This window comes from Pogoniulus pusillus, chromosome 14 (assembly GCF_015220805.1).
Source record: "Pogoniulus pusillus isolate bPogPus1 chromosome 14, bPogPus1.pri, whole genome shotgun sequence".
In the NCBI taxonomy this organism is placed as follows: domain Eukaryota; kingdom Metazoa; phylum Chordata; class Aves; order Piciformes; family Lybiidae; genus Pogoniulus; species Pogoniulus pusillus.
This window is the reverse complement of record NC_087277.1, coordinates 8036015-8063827: the sequence shown is the minus strand read 5'-3', so window position 1 is coordinate 8063827 and position 27813 is coordinate 8036015. Positions and strand designations below refer to the sequence as shown.

Below are 27813 nucleotides of genomic sequence, written 5' to 3'. Positions count from 1 at the left end.
AGATGCTGGATGAGGAGAAGGAAAGGGACAACGAATTAGCTACCAGGAAAATGTTGTAATTTATTTGCAAGGCAGTAATTAAAATACAAAGCAAACAAAGTTAAAACAGCAGCCTCCACACACCTTTAAGCAAAATTACTTTTCTACTCCTGCATCTGATTCTGAATGGAATCCTACGTCCTTATATTCTTCTGAGTCTTTGCAGCCTGCCACAGTGCATTTCAAATACTTGCCTTGCCACTTCTGCCTACCAGTAATTTTGTGGAGCTATTTTAGTAGTTAAAATTTAAATCCACAGGTATTTGGAAGAAGGATGAATGACTGGTCAGAAAACACAGCTCATTAATTTTACATAATAGCAATAGGTCAGTATTCTGTGCATTATTTTACTAATAGGATAGTCTAATTGCAGTGTAGTTAGAGTTTACAGGGTACTTCAAAGATGTAATTTGTTGTTCAGGACTAATGTTGCGTTCCTACACTGCTACATCTAGCTGAACTTGGAAAGAAATAATTAAACCTCATGTGAAGTCATTTTAGGTTTTTGGTGCACAGTGAAAGAAACCAGGGTGAGATTCAGCTGACCAATTGCATCTGTGGATCTCTGAGCTACTCAGCTAGACCCTGCACTACAAAAGGAAAGAAGCAGCCACATTTGAGAAACAATTTGTTTCATACTATAGTAGGTGTGTGAAAATGGATCATATGTGTCTGCTTTTCAACTGCAGAGCAAATTTTGATGTCTGGGTCTGATGTGGACATCTGCCTTGAAGATAACTAAAATTAAGTGAGAGGAACAAACATTAGGTGAGAGGAGCAAACTAGCTCAGTGCTTTCTACAGTGATACGCAAGTAAATGTAAAAGCTGCTTAAAATGAGATAAAAGCCTGAGGGTTGAAGGGACTACTGATTCAGTGTAACTGAAGAAGACTCTGCATGCCATATGCATGCATACTCAGTTCCAAGCATGTTTCACATAGTGAATGAAAAATGTTATGCTCTTTTCTTTGCTCTCAAAGTCTGTTTTCCTCTCTGTCAAAGCCTAGCAGATTAAGTTCCTAGAGCAAACCCATCCAGGCCTGAAGCTGTATCAGCCTGCCTTAACTTCCTTCCAGAGACTTCTGTGCTTCTCTGCCTCTCATGCAGTCAGCAATACAAGTGGTACCTCTGAAGCTGAGTCACAGACTCCTGTGGTCTGTGGTAAGGTGCACACAAAGTAGATATAAGACCTTTCTTCTTTCTTCGATTTCTGGCAGACACAAACCCTTCTCCAGCTTCCCACACGCTAAACTGATTGTCTTCTACAAAGTGCTTTTCCAACCCCATTGAAGCATTTGTTCAGGTATCAGTGGAATCCACATCTACCCACATTTTGCTTCCAGGGATATTTTAGCATGTCTCAGTCTGTCTCTTCTTTAGCAAATATTTTCAGGTTTTTGCTAAAGTTATTAGCAAGAATAAAGAAAACATCTTTCTCTGGGCAGGACTGCTTTGTGTTCCTAGAAGGCTTTCTGCAGCATCTTGCCCCAGAATTGGTTTTCCAGATGGACCAAAGCAGGACTGTGCTTTTGAGGCGGTATGCTACTTTGAGGCTAATTGGGATATTTTAGTGAGAAACATTAGATTATAGGCTGTGAAAATAAAACAGTGGTGATGTCTACTTCACTCCTAAGTTTGCTGAGATGGACACAAACATAGGTAAGGCAGTCTGGCTGTCAGAGTCTGTCAATTTTGGTGTTTTCTTCCTGGGCTTCTGCTGTTCTTCTTGGATCTGTGTAACCCAAATAATCATTCTGCTTCTAATCCCCCCTTGCTGATCCTCCCAACTCACCTTGCATGTAAGACAGACTCTGAGATAAGACAGAAGGATGGAAAGAAGGTGGAAGGGTGGTTGGGAGACCCTTCTGGGGACTCTGGTTTCTGGGAGGGGTATTGTGTTCTTGCATTACTTTTAATTTGTATATTTCTGTGTACAGCTGTAACATATTGTAAATATCTGCTTTATATTGTGCTAAGCTGTGAATATAAAGCTTCATTCCTTAACTTTCAGCCTGCTGAATCTAGTCTGGGTGATTCCATTGTGTGTGTGGGCAGGTAACTCCCAAACCATCACAGGTGGTCTTTAAAAGCTTTTCCCAATCTTTTCACTGATTCCCTTTTCTTTTTGCCGCCCATACAAGCAGCAGGCCCTAATTTCCAGCTTTCCTAGTAAGCTTCACCTCCATTGGAACAGGATCTAGCTAATATCATCCTCTATTCACAGAGAAAATTAGCCTGTCTGCCATGACCCAAAGGAGATTAATATAGGGACTGATGACAGCATATGCAGTGTGACATCTCTGAGTTGCAAATCAAATCCTTGTATGTTGGGAGAAACCATGGTCTGAATCCTCAGAAGTTAATGAGTTATATGCAATTAGAACAATTAGAGAGGATAAGCAAGGATACCTATCTTTATTCTATAACTTTCCTTCCTCTGTTTCTCAAGCTCTTTTGGCTACATAGATAATTTTGATGTAGAGTTCTTCTGCTATTATATTGTTGTTGTTGTTGTTCATAGAATCATAGAATCAACCAGGTTGGAAGAGACCTCCAAGATCATCCAGTCCAACCTAGCACCCAGCCCTAGCCAGTCAACTAGACCATGGCACTATTCAGTCTTTTCTTGAAGACCTCCAGGGACAGTGACTCCACCACCTCCCTGGGCAGCCCATTCCAATGCCAATCACTCTCTCTGTCAAGAACTTCCTCCTAACACCCAGCCTATTGTTGTTATTATTTTATTTTCTCTTCTATGAGAACCTTTTAGTGGCACTGGCATGCACAATCACTACCACCTGTCACACACTGTCCTGTTCATGAAGAAAACAGAGCAGTGCAGTGCAGTCAGATGCATTCCTTGCTTAAACTTTAATGGGTTCACTGGTATATGCCTACTGGAAAATGGTTGTTTCTGGAAAGCAGGAATGTAAAAAAGAGTGCCTTTTACAAGGAAAGGCTTTCAATTGCCCTTGCCTTTGCAGAAAATATATTTCTACTTCTTAGTTCCTCTCTGTCTTGGAAAAGTCTCTCTCCTGCATATGTCAGCATGCAGAAAGCTCTGAGATGCCTGAGCTATGTAATTGAGGTTTCTTTTTGGTTCTACTGACAACCTTTTCAATTTCCTCTGACAGCAATTTCAAGACCTAGAAACTGATTGTAGTGCAAAATAAATTCCTCAGTTTGCATGCTAAGCATCCACCAACTCTGTAGTCACATTTTTCTGCACAGTTTTACTTAATTTTCCTCTGACTGATATCATTGTTACTCTTTCCATCCTCCACATGGTAGGATGGGACTGATACAAAGGGTTCTATTGTATAGGATTGGGAAAATTAACATCTCTTGCTAGACAATTTATTGCTGAGAGGTGAATAAGACAGCAAAGGCTAGAAACATCTAGCAAGGGGGGGCAGGGGGGGGAATGCACAGGGAGCTAATGACTGAAATCTGTTCCTGAAAGATATGTTGCTAACTACACAAAACCCTCCATGGCTGGGAGATGTCTGTGACAATGTTTGCAACAGTAAGGCCAAAGTAATAATTGGCATCTGGCTACTTTAAACAAATTACACCTGCTTTATCAGGCACATGAGCAAAGATAAATGTGGCAAAACATGAGATATATACTGAAATTGCATTGTGTGAGAAGGTCACGGCTCTGCAGATGCAACCATGTTTACTGCATCACACCAACAAAGAGCTATAGCCCCTTCACTGTCCTGACATCTGCAGATCTGCCCTTGACTTCCATGAGATTTAAACCTACCTGTAGCACTGAGGATGTTAAGGGTCTTAGGGATACAGGACTCAGAAATGCATGTGATCACACACACCTGCCAGCCACAGAGAGCTTTGTGCAATTAGCAACCGTGCTTTGGTAGACTGCCGCTGCTGTCTGCAAATCAGGGTGATGCAAGCTCCTGGTCCTACCCACCTAATGAAAATGAAATGAAACTCTTCCACCTTGTGTTGAAACATCCTCGTGGAGAAACCTTTCCAGGCCAGGAGTGGGTGGAGCCCTAAGGCTGCAGTTGAGTGCACTGCATGCACCAGGTAGGTAGATAATTCTTCTACCATTTGCTGTTCTCCCTTACCACATAAGCATGAAAGCAACTCGGATTAAACCACTGCTTTTCTCCTTCTTTCTTACACATATTAAGTAGGTTACTTATAACTACAATAATAAAAAGAGAAGTGACAATTCATGTCTTTTACACCTCTGCAAACATATTCAAACAAGACAATCTAGAGCAACACTCAGAAATTAATCCCTCACTCTGTGACACATTTACAGCTTTTGTCATCACACACAGTGTCAAACTGCATCTCTTAACGATTTCAGCCAGCTGAACTCCAAATGCAATGTGCTGTTTAAGACTGTATGTGGAACTGAATACAGATGCCTGTATTTCCTTGTGGCTGTGGTCAGAAATGTGGCACTCCATTGCTCTAGGTGATAATGTTCTGGTTTTTTAATTTCAGGTGACTGAGCAGATTAAAGCCAGAAAAATGTTTCTGATTAGTGTCATAGAATCACAGAATCATAGAATGGTCTAGGTTGGAAGGGTCCTCAAGGATCATCCAGCTCCATCCCCCTGCCATAGGCAGGGACACCTCCCACTACAGCAGGTTGCTCAAGGGTTCATCCAACCTGGCCTTAAACACCTCCAGGGAGGGAGCAGACACAACCTCCCTGGGCAACCTGTGCCAGTGTCTCACCACCCTCACTGGAAAGAACTTCTTCCTAACATCCAGTTTAAATCTCCCCTCTGCCAGTTTAAACCCACTACCCCTCACCCTGTCACTAGCTGTTAATTCTTTTTTAATTAACCCATTAATGATTCTAAACACAAAATGTTTAGCTTAATGACTTTATTACTACAGATCCTAAAAAGTGTAATTCTGCTTGATTTAGGGGAATGTCAACTCCCAGGATGGGAAGGCTGAGAGGAGACTTTATTGCACTCTACAACTACCTAAAAGCAGGTTGTAGTGAGGCTGGAACTGGTCTCTTCTCCCAAATTACTCATGATAGGACAAGAGGAAATGGCCTCAAGTTGCATCAGGGGAGGTTTAGTTTGGATGTTGGGAGGAAGTTCTTTACTGAATGGGTGGTCAGGCACTGCAACAGGCTGCCCAGGGATATGGTGGAGTCACCATCCCTGGAGGTGTTTAAAAGGATAAAAGGAGAGTGGATGTGGCACTTGAGGTTATGGTCTAGTGATGAAGGATGCTGGGATGAAAGTTGGAGTGGATGATCCTGGTGGTCCTTTCCAACCATAACAATTCATAGTGATTAGATGTTGTGCTGAGGATTTTGGCTTAGTCAAGAACTTGTCAGTATGAAACTAATGATTGGACTCAATGATTTTGAATGTCTTCTCCAATCTAAGAAATTCTGTGCTTCTGTGAACAATTCAAGATGAGTTATGTTGTACTTAATGAACCTGTTAGCCAAATAGTCTCATAGCATAATAGAGAAGGAATGAAAAAAAACGTGGTCCCACTCCTTTACCCTCAGATGAAGGGTGGAGGGTGTGTATTTACACAGATAATTTACTGCTGGTAGCAACATGTGGCTTTCTGGAGGAACAAATGGCAGAGAAACTGGATTACGAGAGTGGCTCTGAGTCACAGAGTCTCCTGTGATGCTCCTGTGTTGGTTGTTGCTCAAAGATGAGCTTGGAGTCAAACTAACAAGCCAGTAAGTGGTTTGGGAAATTCCTGTTGAGGGTGAGGTTGAGGAAGTATGACTGTTGTGTTGTCGCCCTTGATGTACACTGCAGCAGAAGGCGGACTTTGAGCTGACCCTCTGCAATAGCATCTGACTGCCTGTTCATCTCTTCATATGTCAAGAGGAGAAGATTCTGTGCAGCATCAGGGGACATTACTGCACTATGTCTAGTGTCTAGCACTCTCCTTAGCCTCCACGTATTGTTCCTTCATGTTTCGTATCAAGAGGGAAAGACAATCTCTAGACTGTCATTACAGAGCACATCCTTCCTCACACCTGCTGTGAGAAGAGGTGAGCCATGGCTGAAAACTCACTTCCGAGGACAAAACTATTGTGGTGTCTTTAGAAAAGATCTCCTTCAGTATTGTCAAATATATGAAAATGTGATCCACTGTGGACATGCTGACGTGGACAAAATGAGTAGCCAGGCACTGACCGCAAAGCCTTTGTACTTACTGCTCGTCAGTTGTGAGGAGTGCTGCTGAGTTGCTCAACCGCAGCTGAATCTGGGTTCTTGGAGATTAAAGCCTGTTCTGTTGCTGCTTCTTGTGTTGCAAGGGCACAGGTGAGTTTAGCATCAGACATGAAACTTCACTGGCTGCTGAGTTAAGGGAGTTAACAACTGATTGCAGGAACATGTTAAACCAGCAATGTACTTTGGCATGTCTGATACTAAAGTGCCTGTTTACAGCCTGCAGCAGTGGTGTTGCTTCCTTTACGTTGTTCTCCTTGTGTTAGGCTTTCCTATATGTCTTTTGTAGATTTTGTGGCACATGAGAAGCTAGAACTGCACTATTCTTAGGTTACCTACAAGCTCTGCAGGCTTGCATGCAGAAGTGTCATCTCTAAGTTAATTCATCACACCTCAGACCAGCCTGATGGATGGTATGGTAGGAAGCAGAGATAAACAAGCCTTCCCCTGCATACTGGGCAATATAACTGCATAGCCAAATTCAGGAGAATATAACAACTTCTACTCTAAGTTTGAAACTGAACCTGCTTTGTGTGGAAGATTCAACCAGATAACCTCCAGAGATCCATTCCAACTGAAAGCACTCTATGACTTTAACAAATGAAGGATTATTTTCAAGAGAAACTACAAGTCTCTTCTTCCAGCTCTGAAAGTCACCGAGGAAATTACTGGGATCTCCTGTGCAGGTGAAAGATGAATAAAGATCACACTCTTTCCATCTGTGGACTTTGTGAAGCATATTGGTAGCTAATATGCCATCAAGCTTACTAATTCTGGAATTGGTGAAATCACAGTCACCTCTGCATGCTTTATATTTGTCCCTAAATTACATGTGGAAATTACCACCTGTGATTGTACACAGAAGCTAAATAAAAGTTCCCAACTGACTGCATGCTCCCTGCAGACCTATGCTGACTTTATTGTTGCAGCCATCTTAACGGTAGTTGCTCTTGCTTAACCCAGTGAGGTGAAGGCAGGTTAAGCCCCACCCCTGGTTGTCTGCTCTCTCTCTGGTGGGTGAATGAAGAGGGATTATTGTATGTACAGCAGGTGCCAGGCACATTCTGCAGCGCTTTCATTTCCTCTTCTTCAGGAATTCACAGACAAAGTAGATGGTGACTTGGCACTCAGAGTCATTCCACTCTCCTGTGCTGAGCATCTCCACACAGTCCTCGTGGCCAGCTGGGTCGTGAGGCTCCCCTTCCTTCCAGTGACTGTAGTTCTGCAGTGGGCTGCTGTCTGCATACACAAACTGTCCTTCTTTTTCCATGTCACTCAGCCCAATGAAGGCTCGGAAGAGGCCGCTGTTGGAGATGTAGTCAGCGATCAGGGTGTTGGTTGCCTCGTCTTTAGGCATGGCTAATGTTCCTCCTCTGTCCCTGCAGTGAATCAAGGCTTCTCTGTAGTTCTTCTCTTCCTTCACAATGTAATAGAACTTCTCATCTGTCTCCCTGATGCCTGCTATAACTTAAAAGCGGGGAAGGGGAAGCTTAATGGCATGTCAAGAGATATTGAAAGCAACTCAGTTCAAATATCACAATTGCATGGGGTTTACATCAGAATTCATAAAAGGGAGAGCATATTCCCACCACTGAATTCATATTGAGTGATGGGGATGTGATGGGAGGCTGATGCTACTAGTGGGACCTTGCACATATTAGAACAAGAGCAACCTATTCGATCCTGATTGGCATGTGTCTCTTGTGGCATCTTTTCCTTCATGGATATTTAATACTAATCAAATTAAAGCATGCTACATGGTCAAAGAGCAATGTCTAACTCTGGATCATCCCCGATGCTTTGCATATTTTGGAATACAGATTGTGAAAGAGTGCCCTGGGATAGAAACACAGGGGTGTAGATAACTTTTCAGCCTCTTTCTATGGAGAAGAAAATCAATGTGGCTGCTAAAATAAGGTATTCTAAATGCAACCTTCAGAGCTGCTGTAGCCCCTAAGTGACTGACTGGGAAGAAAACTCTGGCTGCTCAGCAGCTTTAAAAGGCAAACTTCTCCTAATGAATTGAGCAGTGCCAAGGAGCATGGCTGAATAGCTGGATTCTCCTTTCTGATGGACTGCTGGAGTGGTCCTGACCAGAGCTTTGACCTGGGACAACTATCACTCTCCCAGATAACTCAGGAGTTCCCCCAGGCCCAGTTTTGGAGTTCATAGAGACATTCAGGTTCATGGGATTTGTAATAACAGATGAGTGCTGTTCTGTGCTGATTGCCCACAGGGCCAGAGAACAATCTCACACATGTTTGACTTACTGATACAGACCAAGTGCTAGAAGCAGTGGTGAAGCCTTGTCAAAATCTCTGCTGCACCAGAAAACATGCTCCCTTCCTTTTGGTGGGGCAGTTTGCACTGTCTCCCTGACAGCCTGCAGACGTGACTTCTTGCAGCCTGAGTCTTTGAGAGCTGGGCCCTTGTTCCAGGAAAATGAGGCTTGAACTGAGGGGAGCACTAGGAGCAATGTGTCTGCAGCCTTTCTGTGAAGCATGGAGATCAAGAGGTTCTATTGCTTTTCCTGCCTTCCTGGAGCAGATTGGCACAAACTTTCCCTCTCATTGCCTGAGTGGCTGCAGAGCCTGAGCAGATTGGCAGTGCAGCAGTGGTTAGCATGCTATGCCTTGCACTCTCTATGATTCTGGTTTGGTGTTGATAATTTCTATACTGGTTTTGTTTTTAGTTATCTGCTCTTCATATCCTTACAGCTCTAAGATGATCTCTTTGCTCTATGTTCTTGATTAGGGGACTGGAACACATGCCTTATGAGGAGAGGCTAAGTGACTTGGGGCTTTTTAGTCTGGAGAAAAGAATGCTGAGAGGGGATTTAGTAAGTGTTTATAAATATCTGAGGGTTTGGGATCTGAATGGGGGGACAGGCTCTGCTCACTTGCTCCCTGGGACAGGACAAGGAGCAATGGATATAAGCTGCAGCACAGGAGGTTCCACCTCAGCACAAGGGGGAACTTCTTTACTATAAGGGTCACAGAGCACTGGAACAGGCTCCCCATAGAGATTGTGGAGTCTCCTTCTCTGGAGACTTTCAAGGCACATCTGGATGCATTCCTCTGTGACCTAAGATAGATTGCATGGTCCTGCTCTGGCAGGGAGGTTGGGTTCAATGATCTCTTTGGGTCCCTTCCAACCCCTAACATCCTGTGATCTGTGGATACTGCCACAGAGAAGTAGGAGCAGTGTTACAGGAGCCAAAAAATCCCCTCAGAGCCATAAGGAGCCTTACCATTCTTTAGGAATTTGATGGAGGCGTTGAGACGAGCAACGTTGATGTTCAGCTGTCCAACAACCCTGCGGTATCTTCCACAGTCACAGACTGTCCCTAGTGCAGTGCAAAGAAAGGAGGCTTTGTCTGAGTGGGTGGACAGTGATCTATAGCTCACTTCCAAACCTTCTGATGACTTGGCCTCTGCTACTGGAGAGACAGTCTCACCCTGCAAGCTGGCCATGCTTCTGCTGATCAAAGCCCATATTATTTTGGCTCTATACTTTCCCTTGCCAACTGACTTAAGGATCTCTACTTTTAACAATGCAGATAGAAGAGTTTTCCATCTTCTTTCCACCCTGCCCAAGCCTTCATTATGCTAAACAAAACCTTTTTTTTTCTCTTCCTGTTTTTATCACCTATTCTCAAATAATTTCCTGGGCCTCAAAATTGTATGAAACTCCAGACAAACCAGCCCTGAAGTCAAAGCCCCAGCAGATGTGAGCGTTCTGCAGAGAGGGATGCACAGCATACCTGCTTTCCCCTTTTTTCCAGAAATTCCTGGTAAGCCTTTGGCTCCTTTGTCACCTGAATAAAGAGGAAAACACATTCTCAGATCTCAGACAGTGCCCATGTAAGAGAAGAGCATTAGAAAAAGCCTCTTTAATAACAAATTAATGGTGTGTGTTGGATAGGAAGCCCTGATGTAGTGTACTGACAGATGTGCCAAGTCAAACAAACCATGATTAATTCTGGTGTACGGAAACCAGGAGAACCCTTTAATAGCTAACTCCCTGATAAGCCAGGCATCTTGTGTGCTGCTGGTTCCTGGTACCACTCACTTTAAATATACACTGCAAAATGAATCCCAGAGGCTGAAAGCACTCAAGAAATCTGCAAAAAGTGAGGCCTGAGTTTTCTCATTGCCTTGAAGAACTGAGCTCTTCCCTGGGTTCAGTAGCTCCGTGATGGGATGAGGCACACAATGAGGCTGCTGTGCACTAAAGGCACTGAATTCAGGTGTGCAACAGATGACATATGTGGGCAGCAGGTAGCACCTGCACAAAAATGAGCTCAGTGAGGGTCAGTGTTTTGTTTCAGACATACTTCACGGAAATGTGATTTCATCCAACCGCACTTCTCTTCTTCAGAAAACCATGAAAATGATGGAAATAATTCTCCAAATGCTGTGCAGCTATGTAAGTGAATGGGCTGCCCAGGGAGGTGTTCAAGAAAAGCCTGGATGAGGCATTTAGTGCCATGGTCTAGTTGACTGGGCAGGGCTGGATGACAGGTTGGACTGGATGATCTCGGAGGTCTCTTCCAACCTGGCTGATTCTGTGATACTATGATATGATACTAAGTGAAGATGACTCCCTTTAAAAAAACCCTCAGCTGTAATTCAGATCAGGAGCAGCTGGACTTTATATGAAATTCAGGTCAGCTCTTCTGTGAAGCAAAGCCTTCACAAGTCAGAAATACTAACACTTGCTCTGCCTTGTTGATGGCTGTGATTTGTTGTGCCTTTCCCTGTATGTGGTTGAGGTTTTTTGAAAGGACATTAGGAGCTGGCTGCCAGTTTAATTAGCCTTGCTTGACACTGCACAATTACAAGCTGCCATTTCAGGGTTGCTTCATTAAGAACTTGAATGTTTAATGGTATATTTAAACAGTGACTTAGCGACCTTTGCTTCTGCAAATAAAGAAAAACTAGAAGGGGAGAATAAATTGTGCAGTGAGATTGAGAGAAAGCTTGATTTAAAGGCTCAGAGCATTGGTTTACTTACAGATAAAGATTAGCAGTTTGTGGGATTCTTAAATCCTAGCCTCCTTTGGTGACTGAAGCCATCTTAGGAGATAAGTATTTGTGTTTTCAGCTGTCCAGGCACTTCTGAAAATTCATCAGCCAGATTCTTTTGTTCTTCTCTGATACTGAGGCTGGCTAGAGGCCATCAAAGGTTTATTAAAAGCATTGGCTTTGTGAGAGATTGTTCCAACCTGTATGCCTGGGTTAATGTGCTGGTAAGAGATCACAGAGTTCCCCTAGGGACGATGGAGTCCTTGCTCAGCTTTCAAGGTAGGCTTCCTCATGGCAGAAGTAATATTCCTTCCTAAGCAGCTCTTTAGGAATACCAGAAATTAATGCCATTTCTCAGATGACTAGAGCATCATTTAATGAAATGACTATCCAGGTAGACTTGGAGTTTACTTTGATGTGCACGTAGTTGTTGTCCCTGTCCTTAAAGCTCCTAAAATCGTCTCCTTACCAAGCTATCCTGTGCATTGCTTGGTCTATGTCCCACAGCAGTGCAGGTGACAAGGTATGGCATCCTTAGTAGCAGTAGAATATTGACTCAGGCCCTCAGTGTCCAAAGCAGGGGCACAAATTCAGCTTTCTCTTTTAGAGCACTCAGAGAATTTACTTAACAAGGACTGGACTCCCTTCCTCATTTACATGCAATGAGGATTGATTTATTAATTCATAAGGCAAATTATTTTAGCCCCCTAAGTCAGATATATTGCACGTGGGAAACACACCAAGAATAACTCATTTAGGTCTCCTCCCCAATCTTCATACATGACTTTATTTGGAGAGCATTGGTCACAAATGTCATTTGATATTACTGCACACCTGGAACTCTCACAAAACACATATTTACCTTGAGGGAAAAAACAACAAAATTCACAGGCCAGAGCTTACCCTTTCCACCAATTGGACCAATTTTCCCAAGCATTCCCTGGTCTCCAACATCCCCTATAGGTCCTTCATTTCCTAAGAGAAGAAACAAAGTGGAAAAGAATATAGATGGCTTCTGTGATTTCTTTCCCAAGGCACTATTTAGGTGTCCACTGCCACTATTCCTCCTGTGTGCCCAGCCCACACGTGCCAAAGTCACAACAAGTGGAGCCCTGAGGACAGTGCAGATCTCTGCTGCTGTAGAACACAACAGCAGGACATTGAAAGGCAACTTAGTAGAACTGCCCATTCAAAAGCCCAGAAACTGCTTGGGAGTATTCAAATATTGATTTTATTCACAGCCAAGCCAGGCTGACAGCAGGCCTTTATTTGTTGAGGGGTTTTTTTTGTTGTTGTTGATTGGTTGGGGTTTTTTCCCTCCACCCCAGAAAAAAGCTTTTCCTTCTTCCTTGAAGTAAAGTCCTCAAGACTTCTCAAAGTAGGACTGGAGAAGAGGAGGCTTAGGGGTGACCTCACTGCTGTCTACAACTACCTGAAGGGAGGTTGTAGCCAGGTGGGGGTTGGCCTCTTCTGCCAGGCAACCAGCAATAGAACAAGGGGACACAGTCTCAAGTTGTGCCGGGGAAAGTAGAGGCTGGATGTTAGGAGGAAGTTGTTGGCAGAGAGAGTGATTGGCATTGGAATGGGCTGCCCAGGGAGGTGGTGGAGTCACCATCCCTGGAGGTGTTCAAGAAAAGACTGGATGTGGCACTTAGTGCCATGGTCTAGTTGACTGGCTAGGGCTGGGGCATAGGTTGAACTGGATGATCTTGGAGGTCTCTTCCAACCTGGTTGATTCTATGATTCTATGCATATAGGAAAATAGTAGTTTTGTTGTATCTGTTTCCCCAGTCCTCAGAGCAGCAAAATAATGATGCCTTTGATTAAATTTAGAGTACACAAATAAGTCTGACACCATCACATCTAGTGCCTCCAAATGCTCTGCCCAGCTCAAACTGCGGATCTATGATATATTTAATAGAGCTGACTCCTGAGACATCTGCAGCTCCTTGTTCTCAGGTCAGCCACTGTTTGGTCAGAAGAACTTTGTTCCTCGGTGCCTGCCTCTGCTTTCTTTTTTTTTGCAAAACAGGGACAACTGAGACCATTGTTGAGCATCTGGATGCATTATGAGGAAATAACCCTCAAAATTCAAGTTCAGTAGGCTAAGAGTAATCTTTCTGGTTTTTACATATGATCTGAGCCTTTTGGATTGTCCTCACCAGAGCCACTTGGGAGAGCAGCAGTAAATGGACTGGCTTGTTGCATGGCTCTTTAAACGTGCTGCCATATGTAGCTGTGTGTCCTAAGTATCAGCAGGAATTTCACCAAGCTCTCCAAGTATTGTTAGGTTAACTGATTAATGTTTGACAGGATTGTGAAATCCACTGGTGCGGCAGGAATGAAACGCATTAATTGCTGATCGTGTACAGCAGAGACTTTATCGCTCTCTGCAACTACTTAAAAGGAGGTTGTAGCCAGGTGGGGGGGGGTCAGTCTTTTCTCCCAGGCAACCAGTGACAGAACGAAAAGGCACAGCCTCAAGCTGCACGAGGGGAAGTTTAGGCTGGTTGGGAAAAACTGCTTCAGAGAAAGAGTGATTGGCCCTTGGAATGGGCTGCCCAGGGAGGTGGTGGAGTCGCCGTGCCTAAAGTGGTTTAAAAAGACTGGATGTGACTTGGTGCCATGGCTTAGTTGATCAGGTAGTGTTGGGTAATAGGTTGGACTTGATATTCTCAAAGGTCTTTTCCAACCTGGTTAATTCTGTGATTCTATATAATGATATACCAGCAATAGCCAACAAACTGTCATAAATACCTTTTAGTCCTTTTGGTCCAAGCTTTCCTTGTTTTCCTACTTCTCCTCTATCTCCCTTTTCACCTTCATCCCCTTCCAAAAAAAATCAAAACAAAGCATTATGTTACATTTTGCTCAGTGCAGTAAGTGGAACTATACACATTCAGAAAATAAAGTTCACAGTTTGGATTTTTTCCCTCCACCCCAGTAATTTAGTTTTATTTCTCATTGAAGGTACAGTAGCCACAGGATAAATTTCCAGAGAGGAACTTATGAATCTGACCATCATTAGGAAAAGCTAAAAACTTTCCCTTTTAGAGACACTATTCCAACATGAGTATTATACAACACTAATTTCTCCTCCTACCTTTAAGCCTTATTAGCTATAAAGCAGATAAGCGAGCTAATCTTTCTGTGTTGGGAAACCTGGACACACACGGAAGAACTGCCAGGGGAGGCAGCAGGAACTATTAATTGTTCCTAGTGACTCTGTTTGTAGCCACTCTGTGTTCAAAGTATGCAGATCCTTTTGGAATGAGAGGAATTAAAGTATGTTGCAACTGATCTTAACACAGACCTTAGCACTTGGTATGACAGAAGTTGTGTCTTCAGTTTTTGATAGGTGACATTTATATGTTGACACAACAAACATGTTTTGCAATGACTCCAATGCTTTCCTTTGAAAATGTCATACAAAGGCTATTTGTAAGAGGTAAAATCATTGCATTTACTGCAGTACTGCAGAGAGTTCTCCAAATGAGATCAGGTTCCTATATAGTCCAGTGGAAATACTCATACTATGGTAAGAGAAGCCTCCACTGAGCAGTTTACTGTCTAAAGGAGTAAGACAGGGATTAGCAGGAAGCAATGTTACTTCCTTCCTTAGGGAGCACACAATTTCCCTCCGCATTATGCAGTGAAATGGAAGTGCAAGTGGAGTGGATTATCTTCTTAGTTTCGATTCAAATCCCAAGAACATCCTTCCTCTTTTTAAATATTTTAATACAAATGCTGGGGAACAACTACCTCTGCACCTCCCTGCACCAGATGACCAGGCTGGATCTGTTACAGACCAGCACTGAATGCAGGCAGCCTTCCAAAGCCTCTCCCTATGTTCCCTGCCCTTGTCTGCAGTCAGCTTTGCTGTGCAGTGGGAAGCAGTGGAACAGTCTTTTGGCCAAGTCAGGATCTCATGTGTGAGTGGCAGCCAGTTGTGTCTGTGCTTGTAGCCCAAAAGGGGAGAAGAGGCCATAGCTCAGCATATGGAGACCCAAGGAAGAGAAGTAAAATCTATCACCTGTTTCATCTGGCATAAAGCAGCCTTCCTACTTAGTTTTGCAGCCTAGGAAAATGGGAAGAAGAAGAACAATATGCCTTTCTGTAAGAGGGAAATCTGGTTTTCTCCTCTTACTGCACCTGAGAATAGGTAGTCCATTATAAAGCAAGCGCAGAAGAGAACAGCATTAGCTTGTGATACCATCTCATCATTAATTTCAGACTGGAATGCGCCCAGCGCTTGGTAATACTGCGTTACAAATGACTTGTGTCCTCCGGCAGCTGCTGCGTGCAGCGACCTCGGGTTCGGGCCAGAGGCAGGAACGCCTGGATTCTGCTGCCCCCTTGTGGCCACTCTTTCATCTGCAACCAGGCAGCAGGGATTGTATCACAGTATCACCAGGGTTGGAAGAGACCTCACAGATCGTCAAGTCCAACCCTTTACCACAGAGCTCAAGGCCAGACCATGGCACCAAGTGCCACGTCCAACCTTGCCTTGAACAGCCCCAGGGACGGTGACTCCACCACCTCCCCAGGCAGCCCATTCCAGTGTCCAATGACTCTCTCAGTGAAGAACTTTCTCCTCACCTCCAGCCTAAATCTCCCCTGGCGCAGCCTGAGGCTGTGTCCTCTCGTTCTGGTGCTGGCCACCTGAGAGAAGAGAGCAACCTCCCCCTGGCCACAGCCACCCCTCAGGTAGTTGTAGACAGCAATAAGGTCACCCCTGAGCCTCCTCTTCTCCAGGCTAACCAATCCCAGCTCCCTCAGCCTCTCCTCGTAGGGCTGTGCTCAAGGCCTCTCCCCAGCCTCGTCGCCCTTCTCTGGACATGCTCAAGCATCTCAATGTCCCTCCTAAACTGGGGGGCCCAGAACTGAACACAGTACTCAAGGTGTGGTCTAACCAGTGCAGAGTACAGGGGCAGAATGACCTCCCTGCTCCTGCTGGCCACACCATTCCTGATGCAGGCCAGGATGCCACTGGCTCTCTTGGCCACCTGGGCACACTGCTGGCTCATGTTCAGGCAGGTATCAATCAGTACCCCCAGATCCCTCTCTGTCTGGCTGCTCTCCAGCCACTCCGACCCCAGCCTGTATCTCTGCATGGGGTTGTTGTGGCCAAAGTGCAGCACCCTGCACTTGGAGCTATTGAACCCCATCCCCTTGGACTCTGCCCATCTGTCCAGGCAGTCAAGGTCCCGCTGCAGAGCCCTTCTGCCCTGAGAGGTTGGGTGAGTTTGTTTGGGGCAGCCGTTCAGCTGGTTTTCTCTCTAACTTACAGTAAGCATCTTTTCCCTTTGTGTGCTAGTTTGAGGCTAACTAGGATCTTTTAGTGAGAGAAATTAGATTCTAGGCTGTGAAAAGGAAACAATGGTGATGTCTACTTCACTCGTAGGCTTGCTGAGATGTACAAAACCAGGAACACAAACATAGATAACACAGTTGCTGTCTGTCTCTGGCTGACTGCACTTTTCTCCCTAACCTGCTGTCTGCAGGTCTGCACCCAAACCATCACATTAATCCTGCTTCCTACCCGTCCTGGCCAATCTCCCAAACTCACCTTGAAAGTAAGGCAAAGTTTGGGATAAATTAGAGGGATGGAAAGAAGGTGGAAGGATGTTTGGGACCCCCTCCTGAGGACTCTGGTTTCTGGGAGGGCTGTTGTGTTTCTGTGTTACTTTTTTTCACTTGTATATTCCTGTATGTAGCTGTAGCTATTGTAAATAGCTGCTTGTATATTGTGCTAAGCTGCAAATATCAAGCTTCGTTCCTTAATTTCCAGCTTGCCTGAGTCCAGTCTGGGTGATTTCATAAGAGTGGGGGGTGGGTAACACCCAAACCATCACATTTTCCTCTGGGACTTAATATGGACAGGAGAAGCCACTGTTTAGCCACTTTTTGTCATCTGCCAGGAAGCTGAATCTAAATCTCACAAATACTCTGGGCCAGGTTTTTGGATTTTGTACTGCTGTGCTTTGTGCAACGTGACTTTTCTTACAGGAAAAAATGCCATTCTGATCCCTGACCCCATATACTTGTAGTTTATACCTAGAGTTTAAACTCTCCTTTGTGCTGCTTACGCTTGGGGCAATGTTACATCACGTTTTAACATGATTAGTTGATTGTCACTTTAAAACTGTGGTTGCAAGTATGACAGATAATGCACTGAACTGGCTCCTGAAGCATGGGCAACATAGACGGAGCCAGTAGCTGAAGTGAGACCATTTCTCATCCTCATTAGTGTTCCCTCAGTTCTTTCTGTGTCATGGATTTAGAACCCCCGACTATCAAAGTGAACACATGAAACAATAAATTACTAGGCTCTTCCAGCTTGTGATTGTGTGAGACAGAAGGAAAGCAGAGGCCACGAGCAGTAAATTACTCTTGCAGCCGTTAGAAAATGTTAATTGTAATTGAAAGGGAGCCCCAGCCCTTCTTTCCCCTACAAACAAACTCAGGGAAATGCTGGAGTGGTATGAAACAGAAGGAGTTTTAGGCAGTTGAGAGGGTGTCTGCCTCTTTAGTAGCTTCACTAAGTAACACAACGTTGCAAGGTTACATTTGCAGATTAGTAAAGTGTTTTGACCTGTCTCCCACAGCATCCTCCTAGAGAAACTGGCTGCTCCTGGCTTGGATGGGTAGACACTTCACTGGGTTAAAACTGGCTGGCTGGTCAGGCCCAATGACTGGTGGTGAATGGAGTTAAATCCAGTTGGCAGGCAGGCAGTCACAAGTGGTGTTCCCTCAGGCTCAGTATTGGGACCAGTTCTCTTTAGCACCTTTATCAATGATCTGAACAAGGGGATAGACTGCACCTACAGATGCACTGAACTGGGAGGAAGTGTTGATTTGGTTGAGGGAGGGAGGCTCTACAGGCTGGATTGTTGGGTCAAGGCCAAGTGCTGGGTCCTGCACCTGGGTCACAACAACCCCAGGCTTGAGGAATAATGGCTGGAAAGGTGTCAGCAGAGAAAGACCTGGAGGTATTGATTGGCAGGTAGCTGAATATGATCCAGCACTGTTCTCAAATGGCCAAGAAGACCAACAGCATCCTAGCCTGTATCAGGAATGGTGTGACAAGCAGGATCAGGGAAGCAATTGTCCTCCTGTACTCGGCACTGGTGATGCCACACCTTGAGTACTGTGTTCAGTTTTGGGGCCCTTATTACAAGAAAGACATTGAGGTATTGGAGAAGGTCCAGAGAAGGGCAATGAACCTGGCAAAGGGTCTGCAGAACAGGTTTTATAAAGAGTGGCTGAGGGAACTGAGGTTGTTTAGGCTTGAGAAGACAAGCAGATGAGGTGCTAAGTGATGTGGCTTAGCAGGAAACTTGACAGAGTTAGATGAGGGTTGAACTCATGATCTTAAAGATCCTTTCCACCTGAAACGATTCTTTGATTCTATGATTTAACTAGTAAGAATTTTCTGACCTTCAAATGACTTAGAATTTCCTGCTGAGTCTTTACTAACCCATTTATCAGGTTTTTATTCACAAACAGAAGAAGTTTTCAGGTTGAATAGTTGATTTCTGTTTAGTGACTCCCTAAGTCTTATGATCTGCTTCCTGGAGATTCAGGATGTAATCCATAGGGATTATGGAGCCCTCATTTATCAGTAGAAGCCATCCTGCATTGGGGTGAGTAGGATGCCTAAAGCTGAGAGGAGGCTCCCAGCTGGGTTTATGCATGTGTCTCTCAAGGAACACATAGCATCTCAGAGCTCTGTTTAGGTGCTCCAAGAGTAATCAACACAGGGTTTTACTGAGACACTTCACAGGTGTTCTGGCCTCATAGCAGCTTCACTTCCAGTCTCATGACCAAAGATACTGCAGAAATCTTAATGCTCTTTAAGCCTCTCTGTGATGGTTTGGGTGTTTTACACACACACACACTTTGGAAAGTCACCCAGACTAGACTCAGCAGCTCTAGAAACTGAATGAAGCTTTACATTTACAGCTTAGCACAATATACCAGCAGATATGTAGAGCTACAGACAGAAATATGCAAGTTAAATGGTAATACAGAAACACAACAGCCCTCCCAGAAACCTGAGTCCCCAGGAGGGGCTCACAACCACCCTTCCACCTTCTCCCACCCCTCTCTACCTTACCCCAGACGTTGCCTTGCACCCAAGGAAGATTGGAGGGTCGGGCAGGGAGGGGGTGGGTAGGAAGCAGGTGGATTAGTCACAAAGATGGCAGGCTAGGTTAGAGATGTAACCCAAAGCCCAGACAGATAGAGACTGTGTTATCTATATTTATATTCTTGTTCTTATACATCTCAGCAAGCCTGTGAGTGAAGTAGACATCACTATTGTTTCCCTTTCACAGCTTGTAATCTAATTCTTCTCACCAAAACATTCTAGCTTCAAACTAGCACGCTCTCTTTTGCAGTGAATCAATTAAATCGTTTCCTCTAAGGAGGATCCATCCAATGAGGGTAGGACCGTGCCAAAGTGAGCTCCCTCTGTGCCTCACCACTACCTCTGTGGCATCAGCACACACATCACAACCCCATATACCTTCTTATACCCATATGCTAGGACATGCTCACTCTTCTATATGATAGAAGCACAACTTCTGCATGGTTGTCCTCCTACATCAGATACTCTGAATCAAAAAAATAAATAAATCTACCACCAGCCAAAAAATTTTCTTGAAACCCTGTGAGGGTATGACTGATGTGCTGAGAGGAGGGGAAAGATGGTTAACCATGATTAGTCTGGGCATGGCTTCCCTGCTTGTCTTGGACGCATCTAGCATTTCTAGGCATAGGCAGCAGCATCCCACCGCAAAGGCTCTTAATGGGAGCTGTTATGTGGTTTTACAGAGTTCTGCTGAGTGTTCCATGCTCAGTAGTCCCACCTGAGGCAGCATGAGGACCCTCCTCTCCACCCCAGAGGATGAAGAGTACGGGTGAGTTATGTCTGCCCTGAGTGTTAAACTAAAGGGATAATAATAAGGTGTGAAGCGTTGAGCCTCAGGAAGCAACTCAGTGCCTTGCCCTCCGAAGAGCCATGCAGATAGCACAGAATTAGCTCTCAGCATATTCGGTCTGCAGCCTGCAGAGTGACCCTGATCGTGCAGTCAACCTTTGCAGCAGCACTTGCACAATCTCCGCGAGAGGTTTTGTCAGCAGAGGGAGTCGCAGACTCCTAGAAGTGAGCAAACACCGCCCAGTTTGTCTTTCCAGTGTGAGCACATCACAGCCACGTCAGTGGAAAGCCTCAAGATTTCCTCTAATTTCACTGTCTGAGCTCCTTAGCAAATTTCTCGTAGCGGTGGGAATTCTTGCTTTCAAAGGGTATTTGGCCAGTGAGGACAGGGTTTGTTGACGACTCCTGCCTGTCTGAGGTGATGCCCTCTTGCCTGCCTTTCCTCCTCCCTCCACGGGCTTGCACGCCTCCCTCCCCTCTGCCTGCTCTTGAGCACTGACTCTCCTGACCCCGTGCTGCGGGAACCGCACTCACTGAACAGAGGAGTCCCAATGAGGCAAAGGGTACCCATTTGTAGGAGTGAGCTGAACCAGCTCAGTGAAAAGTCTGCCGAGTAAACGGCTGAACCAGCACAAGGTGAAGGTCAGAGCTGGGGAAGAATACGATTTGGGGCTTTCTTTTTTCTCAACAAGACTGAGATGAGTGCAGCAGTAGTGTGCAGCTGCACCGTAGTCACTCTCCCAGCTGTCCTGGAGGAACATCTGGGGCTTCCACGGATTCTGCATCCAGAATTAAGGTCTTGAACTTGTCTGTTTTCACCCAGGTGCAGATTAGAAAACTTCCCTGGTGAAACATAAAGAATCTTGAAGAACAAACTCGATTTTTTGCCTTCCAGTTCCAAACATCTACTAACTTCAGTGGCAATACTCTCTTCTCCTATTGCATTGCATGAGCCAGACCCAAGCCTTCAGCAGGCTCAGTGGAGAGCTGTTGACCTGTACTATTTGAAAGTGTGAGCCTTTCTGCATGTCTGGGCCACATATTATTTCTTTTATAACACAGGCACAACTTAAATTTTCCCTGATTTCTCTTTTCACACATTTGCCTGATTTAAGTTTCCTAATGCTCTTGCCCCTGCATTCTGATAGGATCTTGGAGCCCCATGAATTACATGGGCTTCAGTGAGGAATCCAACTGACACTGACAAGAAATGCAGACCGAGTATATTCCAGGCAACACCTTGAGTGCTGTGGGCAGTTCTGGGCCCCTCAATTCAAGAGAGATGTTGAGGTGCTGGAGCGTGTCCAGAGAAGGGCAACAAAGCTGGTGAGAGGCCTGGAACACAAAGCCTGTGAGGAGAGGCTGAGGGAGCTGGGGGTGTGCAGCCTGCAGAAGAGGAGGCTCAGGGCAGACCTCATTGCTGTCTACAACTACCTGAAGGGAGGCTGTAGCCAGGTGGGGGTTGGTCTCTTCTGCCAGGCAAGCAGCAACAGAACAAGGGGACACAGTCTCAAGTTGTGCTAGGGGAGATATAGGCTGGATGTTAGGAGGAAGTTCTTCAGGGAGAGAGTGATTGGCATTGGAATGGGCTGTGGGAGTCACCATCCCAGGAGGTGTTGAAGCAAAGCCTGGATGAGCCACTTAGTGCCATGGTCTAGTTGATTGCCTAGGACTGGGTGCTAGGTTGGCCTGGGTGATCTTGGAGGTCTCTTCCAACCTGGTTGTTTCTATGATTCTTAGTGTCTTTTGAATGTGTGTATTTAAGTCCTTACACACATGCTTTGTAGAGCGTACACTTAAAATAAGGAAGGAAAAACCCCACGAAAATTAGAGTTACAGATTGAAATTGAAGGGCTCCTCAGGTCAAATGTGAGGCGCTAAGAGGGAACCTTAGTTATAGGTTTGAAGAGCCTATAGGATGTGGTGAGGCATTTTGTATTTTTGGAAGGCCATGTGGATAACAGCATATCTGGTTTCTGAGTGAGTTTGAAATTTTCCAGGAGTGGAATTGCGTAAGCACAATTAGAGCTGAGAGGTGGACAGCTATACTGGAGACCACAGTAAATCCTATTTTGAGGTGCCAGCCAGTGTCACAGAGTTTACAAGCATCGTTCCTCAGAAATAATGAGGAAGCATTTTACATCTGAATTGCCATGGGAAACTCCCGGCGTTGTTCAGATTTCAGCTCAGTCCAGTTTCTTAACCTGGATCTGATCCAAGACCTTTGAAGATTCTGTGTCTGAATTTCAAAGGAAGTGATCTGGGACCTGGGACAGATAGCAAAATCTAGAGCCAGTCTTCTGAAGCACTGAGTTCCCACAAATCCACATGCAATCAGCTTCCACAGAGGCAGCTAGACTTTTTCTCCCACTGCTCACAACTGCTAATGGAAGCGTAGGTGTCAGAGGTTTGAGTCATCTGCTTATTTATGCCCTCATGTTGCTGCTTATTAGAATCACAGAATCAATCAGGTTGGAAGAGACCTCCAAGATCATCCAGCCCAACCTAATGATTTACTCCGAGGAAATCAGATCCCAGCTCATCTCTGTCGACAGCTTACTCTGAATTTCCTTTGCAGGTTACACAACACTGAGCTTGCAGTCTCCCAGTAGAATCATAAAATCATAGAATCAACCAGGTTGGAAGAGACCTCCAAGATCATCCAGCCCAACCTAATGATTTACTTTGAGGAAATCAGATCCCAGCTCATCTCTGTCGACAGCTTACTCTAAATTTCCTTTGCAGGTTAAACAAAAGTGAGCTTGCAGTCTCCCAGTAAGAGTAAGCTAAAAGAAAGCACAGAGCCAGGACACTAGTTGAGGGCAAAGCCTAGAGGAGCAGAGCCTGGTGCCCCTGACAGTGGCAGAGAACAACTGATTCTTTTGCTCTCTCTAAGTTAACTGCTGCCTTTCCACAGTCCCAGGTCTCCTTTCAGCAGCAGCAAAAGTCAGCCTGCTTCCAGGCTTGGATGCCTAGAAAGTAAGCAATAAGGGCCATGACTAATTTTGTTAGGCCAAGCATTTGGCTGTCCTGGGAAATGTGTTGTCTTGTTTATGCTTAATCTGATTCTCTGTGGACCCAAGAAGCTGATGGAGTGCAGAACTGGCCTTCATTGCCCTGGTTACACAGCTGTGGGTCAGCCTAACCTAATGGAAACTTTCAGAGGTGCTGTGCCATGGCAGCCTAGTTAAGACACAGCTGTTCCTAAACATCTCAAGTCAAACACCAAAAATCACTAATTCCAAATACCAATTTGGTTGGTTGGTTTCCTAGGTTATTTCAATAAAAGCCCTAGAAAATGCTTCACACATTTCTTTGTGCCAGGTCCTGCACTTGGGTCACAACAACTCCATTCAGTGCTACAGGCCTGGGGAAGAGTGGCTGGAAAGTTGCCCAGCAAAGACCTGGAGTTGACCAACAGCCAGCTGAATATGAGCCAGCAGTGTGCTCAGCTATATCCTGGTCTGTATGGGGAATAGTGTGACAAGCAGGATCAGGGAAGCAACTGTCCCACTCTTATAGTACCCTAGTGCCTTTAGTGCCACACCTTTAGTACTGTGTCCAGTTTTGGGGTCCTCACTACATGAAAGATTTTGAGGTGCTGGAGCAGATCCAGAGAAGGGTGATGAGGCTGATGAAGGGTCTGTAGAACAGGTCTTCTGAGGAGTGGCTGAGGGAACTGGGCTGGTTTAGTCTGTAGAAAAGGAGGCTGAAGGAAGACCTTGTTGCTCTCTTTCAACTACTGGAAAGGAGGTTGTAGCAAAGATGAGTGTCAGCCTCCTCTCTCTACTGGCAAGTGATGGGATGAGAGGAAATGGCCTCAAGATGGACCAAGGGAGGTGTAGATGGCATATTAGAAGGAAGTTATTCACTGAAAGGGTGACCAAACACTGTAACAGGCTTCCCAGGGAGCTGGTTGAATCACCATCGCTGGAGGCTTTTAAAGGATGTGCAGGCATGGTGCTAAGTGACGTGGTTGAGCAGCAGACTTAGCAGAGTTGATGATCTTCAGAGTCTTTCCAAATGAAATGGTTTTATGATTCTACTTTTAACTGCTGTGTAAGTCAGCTTGCTGCACTTCAAAAAGCTCTTTCAGGAAGGCAGAACAAGTCAGCCATTGCACTAGGGCTATGTCCATTAAAAATATTCCCCTTCTTTTTGGGAAGAGTCCTGAGCATTGTCTAGAAAAGGAAGCTGTGAGAGGAGTGCCAGCTCTTGCTTTTCTCCTGTTCTTTCTTTCCCTTTTCCTGGAGTGCTTGTTTAGAAAATTCCTTTACAGACTTCAGCCTTTCCTTGCTTGCACCAGTGATGGAAAACCAGCAGACAGAGGAGATTGCTAGGTGTCTGGTTTGCATCATAGAGAGCCACCAGATGTCAGAGTGAAACTCCTATTTGTTTCTATTGCTGAGCAGTTTAATTCAGGCTCACTTCTGCCACTGCAGCAGAAAATGGAAAAAGCCTACATTTACTGCAGTTCTGTTCCTGGGGCACTGCATCCTCCCAGAGTATTTTGTAGCTCTTTGTGTTATGCACAACGACCTCTGGTTTTGCCTGATGCTATTTGGGAACTGGTGGAACTGTCACAACCAGTTTGAAGGCTTTGCTGATAAGCAGCCTGGAATTACCCTTTCTTTTCAACCCTTAACTCACATCATACTTCTCTTGTGATATCTCAGGTATGAGCATAACAAAGAGTATAATTTTGAAAGGGAAGAATTTTGCCTGCACACAGCAACTGGAGCAAGTTGCACATGGCCTGTGCAAGTGGCTGATTTTCACAACACTAATAACCCTTTTGAGCTGGTGATTTCCAAAGCACGGAGGGAGGTCAGGTCTTTGCTCCTGTAGCAGCTGCAAATGGTCAGCATGTGAGTAACGCAGCTCCCAATAGTGCAAGAAATTAAGGGATCTACATTCTGTGCCTCTCTAAACATCACTGCTTCCTCAGCTTCCTACTCTCCATTGTGCTGTGTGATAGGAACAGCAGTGCTGCTGATGAACAGCACCAGGACATGTCCCGTTTGTAGCCCACAGACTAGATGTAGACTACAAGACAATTTGTGCCTTGCACTAGGAGAGGTGATAGAGTACAGGAGGTCTTGCAGCTCTTTAATACCTTTTTATTCCTTGCAATTCTAGCTACATTGGCCCATTAGAAACTCCTGTGCTCCTATGGAAGGAGGAAATTGCCACAGCAAGAATGTGGCCTGTTGTGATAGAGCTCAGCACCTCTGTCTTGTGGGACCACTGCTGTGTTCTACCACAGGAGATGAAGATGAGGGGGTGAAATTTATGCAGGGTTGGTCAACAAACCATTTTTAGGGTAGAGGTGGACAAAGAGGCACACCAGATATAGCACAGAACCCAAAATTTACAGCAACAAGTCAGAGAGTTGTCCATTGTTAGGATTAAGGTTTGAGCATCAGTGTGCTGCCTGTGGCTATGATGTGGCTAGGCTTGGTGTCTTGCTCTGAGTCTGTAGACATAAGTGGATAGAGGAAAATGATCTTATGCCATATTAGGGCAACATGCTTCATCCTTGACTGCAAGGGATGCCTGAGGAGTAACAGGATAGTTCACACATCCAGTCTGCTCTGTCTTTAATTGCCCAGCTGACCAGCATTCAAACCAACCAGTGCCACTGAGAGCTGCTGGAACTGTCCTGGACGAGCTCAGCTCTGGTGAGAACTGATCATATCACATGGATGGTAATTGATGGGCGTGAGCCAGTAATTCGGAGGTGATTTCATTGATACTCCTTTTACCAACCATGGATTGAGGGCACGGGAGTCTAATTTTCAAGTAGTTGGACTGGATGATCTTGGAGGTCTCTTCCAACCTGGTTGATTCTATGATTCTATGAGGATCATGGAAATATACTGTTTGGCACCTCTTTTGTCTTGGTGTCAGCCAGGAGCCAGCAGGATGAGTGCTGGTAATGACTGAATCCTGACTTTTGCAGTATGATGCTCGCGATGAACCATAATATCTAACCTTTTAAATGCTCCATATACAAGCTAGACCACAGAAACCAGCTGGAGCCCCAGCTGCTCTTGTATTGTCACCAGATCACCTCATAAGCCTTGTGACTTGTTAAACACAATTCTGTCAAACTTTGCTCTCCAGACTGCCATTATTCAGATGCTAACTAAACAAACTCCTGCTAGCTCCCCTGGGGATCATTATATCCCTCTGCATTTATGCTGTGGCAGCAAAAGTTTAACCTTGGGTTGCAATCATAAAGAAATTAACTTGCTGATTAAAATGGTCCTTTAAGTAACAAGCACTTGAGCAATCCATCATAAAAACAAATGAGCCTCTAGCAGTGCTTTTGACTTGATAATCTTTTTTCTGCTTAAAATTTAAATCAGTTGCATTTTTTTTCCCCTCCCAGTCTGTAGCCTATAGAAAAATACAATGAATTGCTGAAAAGAAAGCAATAGTTCAAACTGCAATAGCCATGGTGTGGAATAGATATTTTAGATCTGTCACTGCAAGATAGATTTGTATGCCAGGGACCTAATTTTTGGCTGAGATATCCTCCAGGCGACTCCATTGATGTTTTCTCTGTTATACAAAAAGTAAGTTAATGCAGAAAATTTGGTTTCAGATACTTGCAAACTGTTCTGAAGATAAAAGGCTTACACATGCCAGAGCTGATCTAGTTCTCGTTGAAATCTGTAGCCAACACCCTGTTTAGTTCAGTAATTGCTGCTGGATCAGGTCTGATGAATGCAGCAAGGCTGTGTTTGTAAGTAAACATTCAGAAAGAATGAGAGTTCAGTCATGTTAAACACTGTGTGTCTGCCCCTACCTGTAGGTGCAAGGCGACCCATTAGCAGGTCACAGTAAGTGCCTGCTGTTAGACAGAGTCACTCTGTTTCTGGCTGTTAGCTGTACTGCTTGTGTGATAAGCAAAAGTAGTAAAAGAAGATTTACATGGCTGGAGAAAGGTGCAGAAGGACACCCTTAGCTTGTAGGAGAATATGTGACACAGTTCCTCGAACTAAAGACAAGCAAATTCAAATCTCCTTGCTCATCACTATCCCCGTCACAGTTCCACTTTTCTAGGTGTGGTACACCCTGCAATAATCCACATCTTTCATCCCCCAGCCCATTCCACAAGCCCTCCATGTCTCTATTTCAAAAAGCCAGCCTTCACCAGTACTGGACTCAGTATTAGCAACCTGATATTTCTCACCTTTTGGTCCAGGTAAAATTGTGTGTGTCGAGCAGACATCCGTTGTAGGTCGATTGTCAACATCAAACCCCAAAACCTGAACTTGGAAGATAAAAATCACTACTAGGGTCCCGTATATTCTTAGCTGGTGTTCTTTCTTGCTGCTCATCCTTGCAGAATCTCAGGAAATGCCTTTCGTTGTTACAGTCTTAACAAATGCAGCTGCCTTAAAAATAAGTGCTCCTCTGACTGAGGCAGTGCAAAGATAGGGAGCCACATGCAAGCACAGCTAAATAAAGTGAAGAAGAGATCAGTGATGGTGTAGTTCCTTCTGCCCTGCACATTATCCAGGATATTTATTTAACACTGACAGCTGTTTATTCCAATTTATCTCTTATCTGTGAGATGCTTTGC

General features: G+C 44.8%; 1 protein-coding gene across 2 annotated transcripts; it reads right to left on the bottom strand.

The window, feature by feature from the left end:
- Positions 1-35: 35 nt before the first annotated feature.
- Positions 36-27584, bottom strand: COLEC10 (collectin subfamily member 10). 2 transcript variants are annotated; one of them, XM_064154187.1, is made up of 6 exons: positions 27421-27584; positions 14033-14104; positions 12179-12250; positions 10012-10065; positions 9499-9594; positions 36-7715 (listed from the first exon to the last, which is right to left on the bottom strand). In XM_064154187.1, exons 1-6 carry the CDS (start codon positions 27566-27568, stop codon positions 7324-7326), a joined length of 834 nt encoding a protein of 277 aa, XP_064010257.1. In that variant the 5' UTR covers positions 27569-27584; the 3' UTR covers positions 36-7323. The 2 variants fall into 2 exon arrangements, with proteins under 2 accessions (XP_064010257.1, XP_064010258.1); XM_064154188.1 differs by lacking the exon at positions 14033-14104.
- Between the last annotated feature and the right edge of the window lie 229 nt (positions 27585-27813).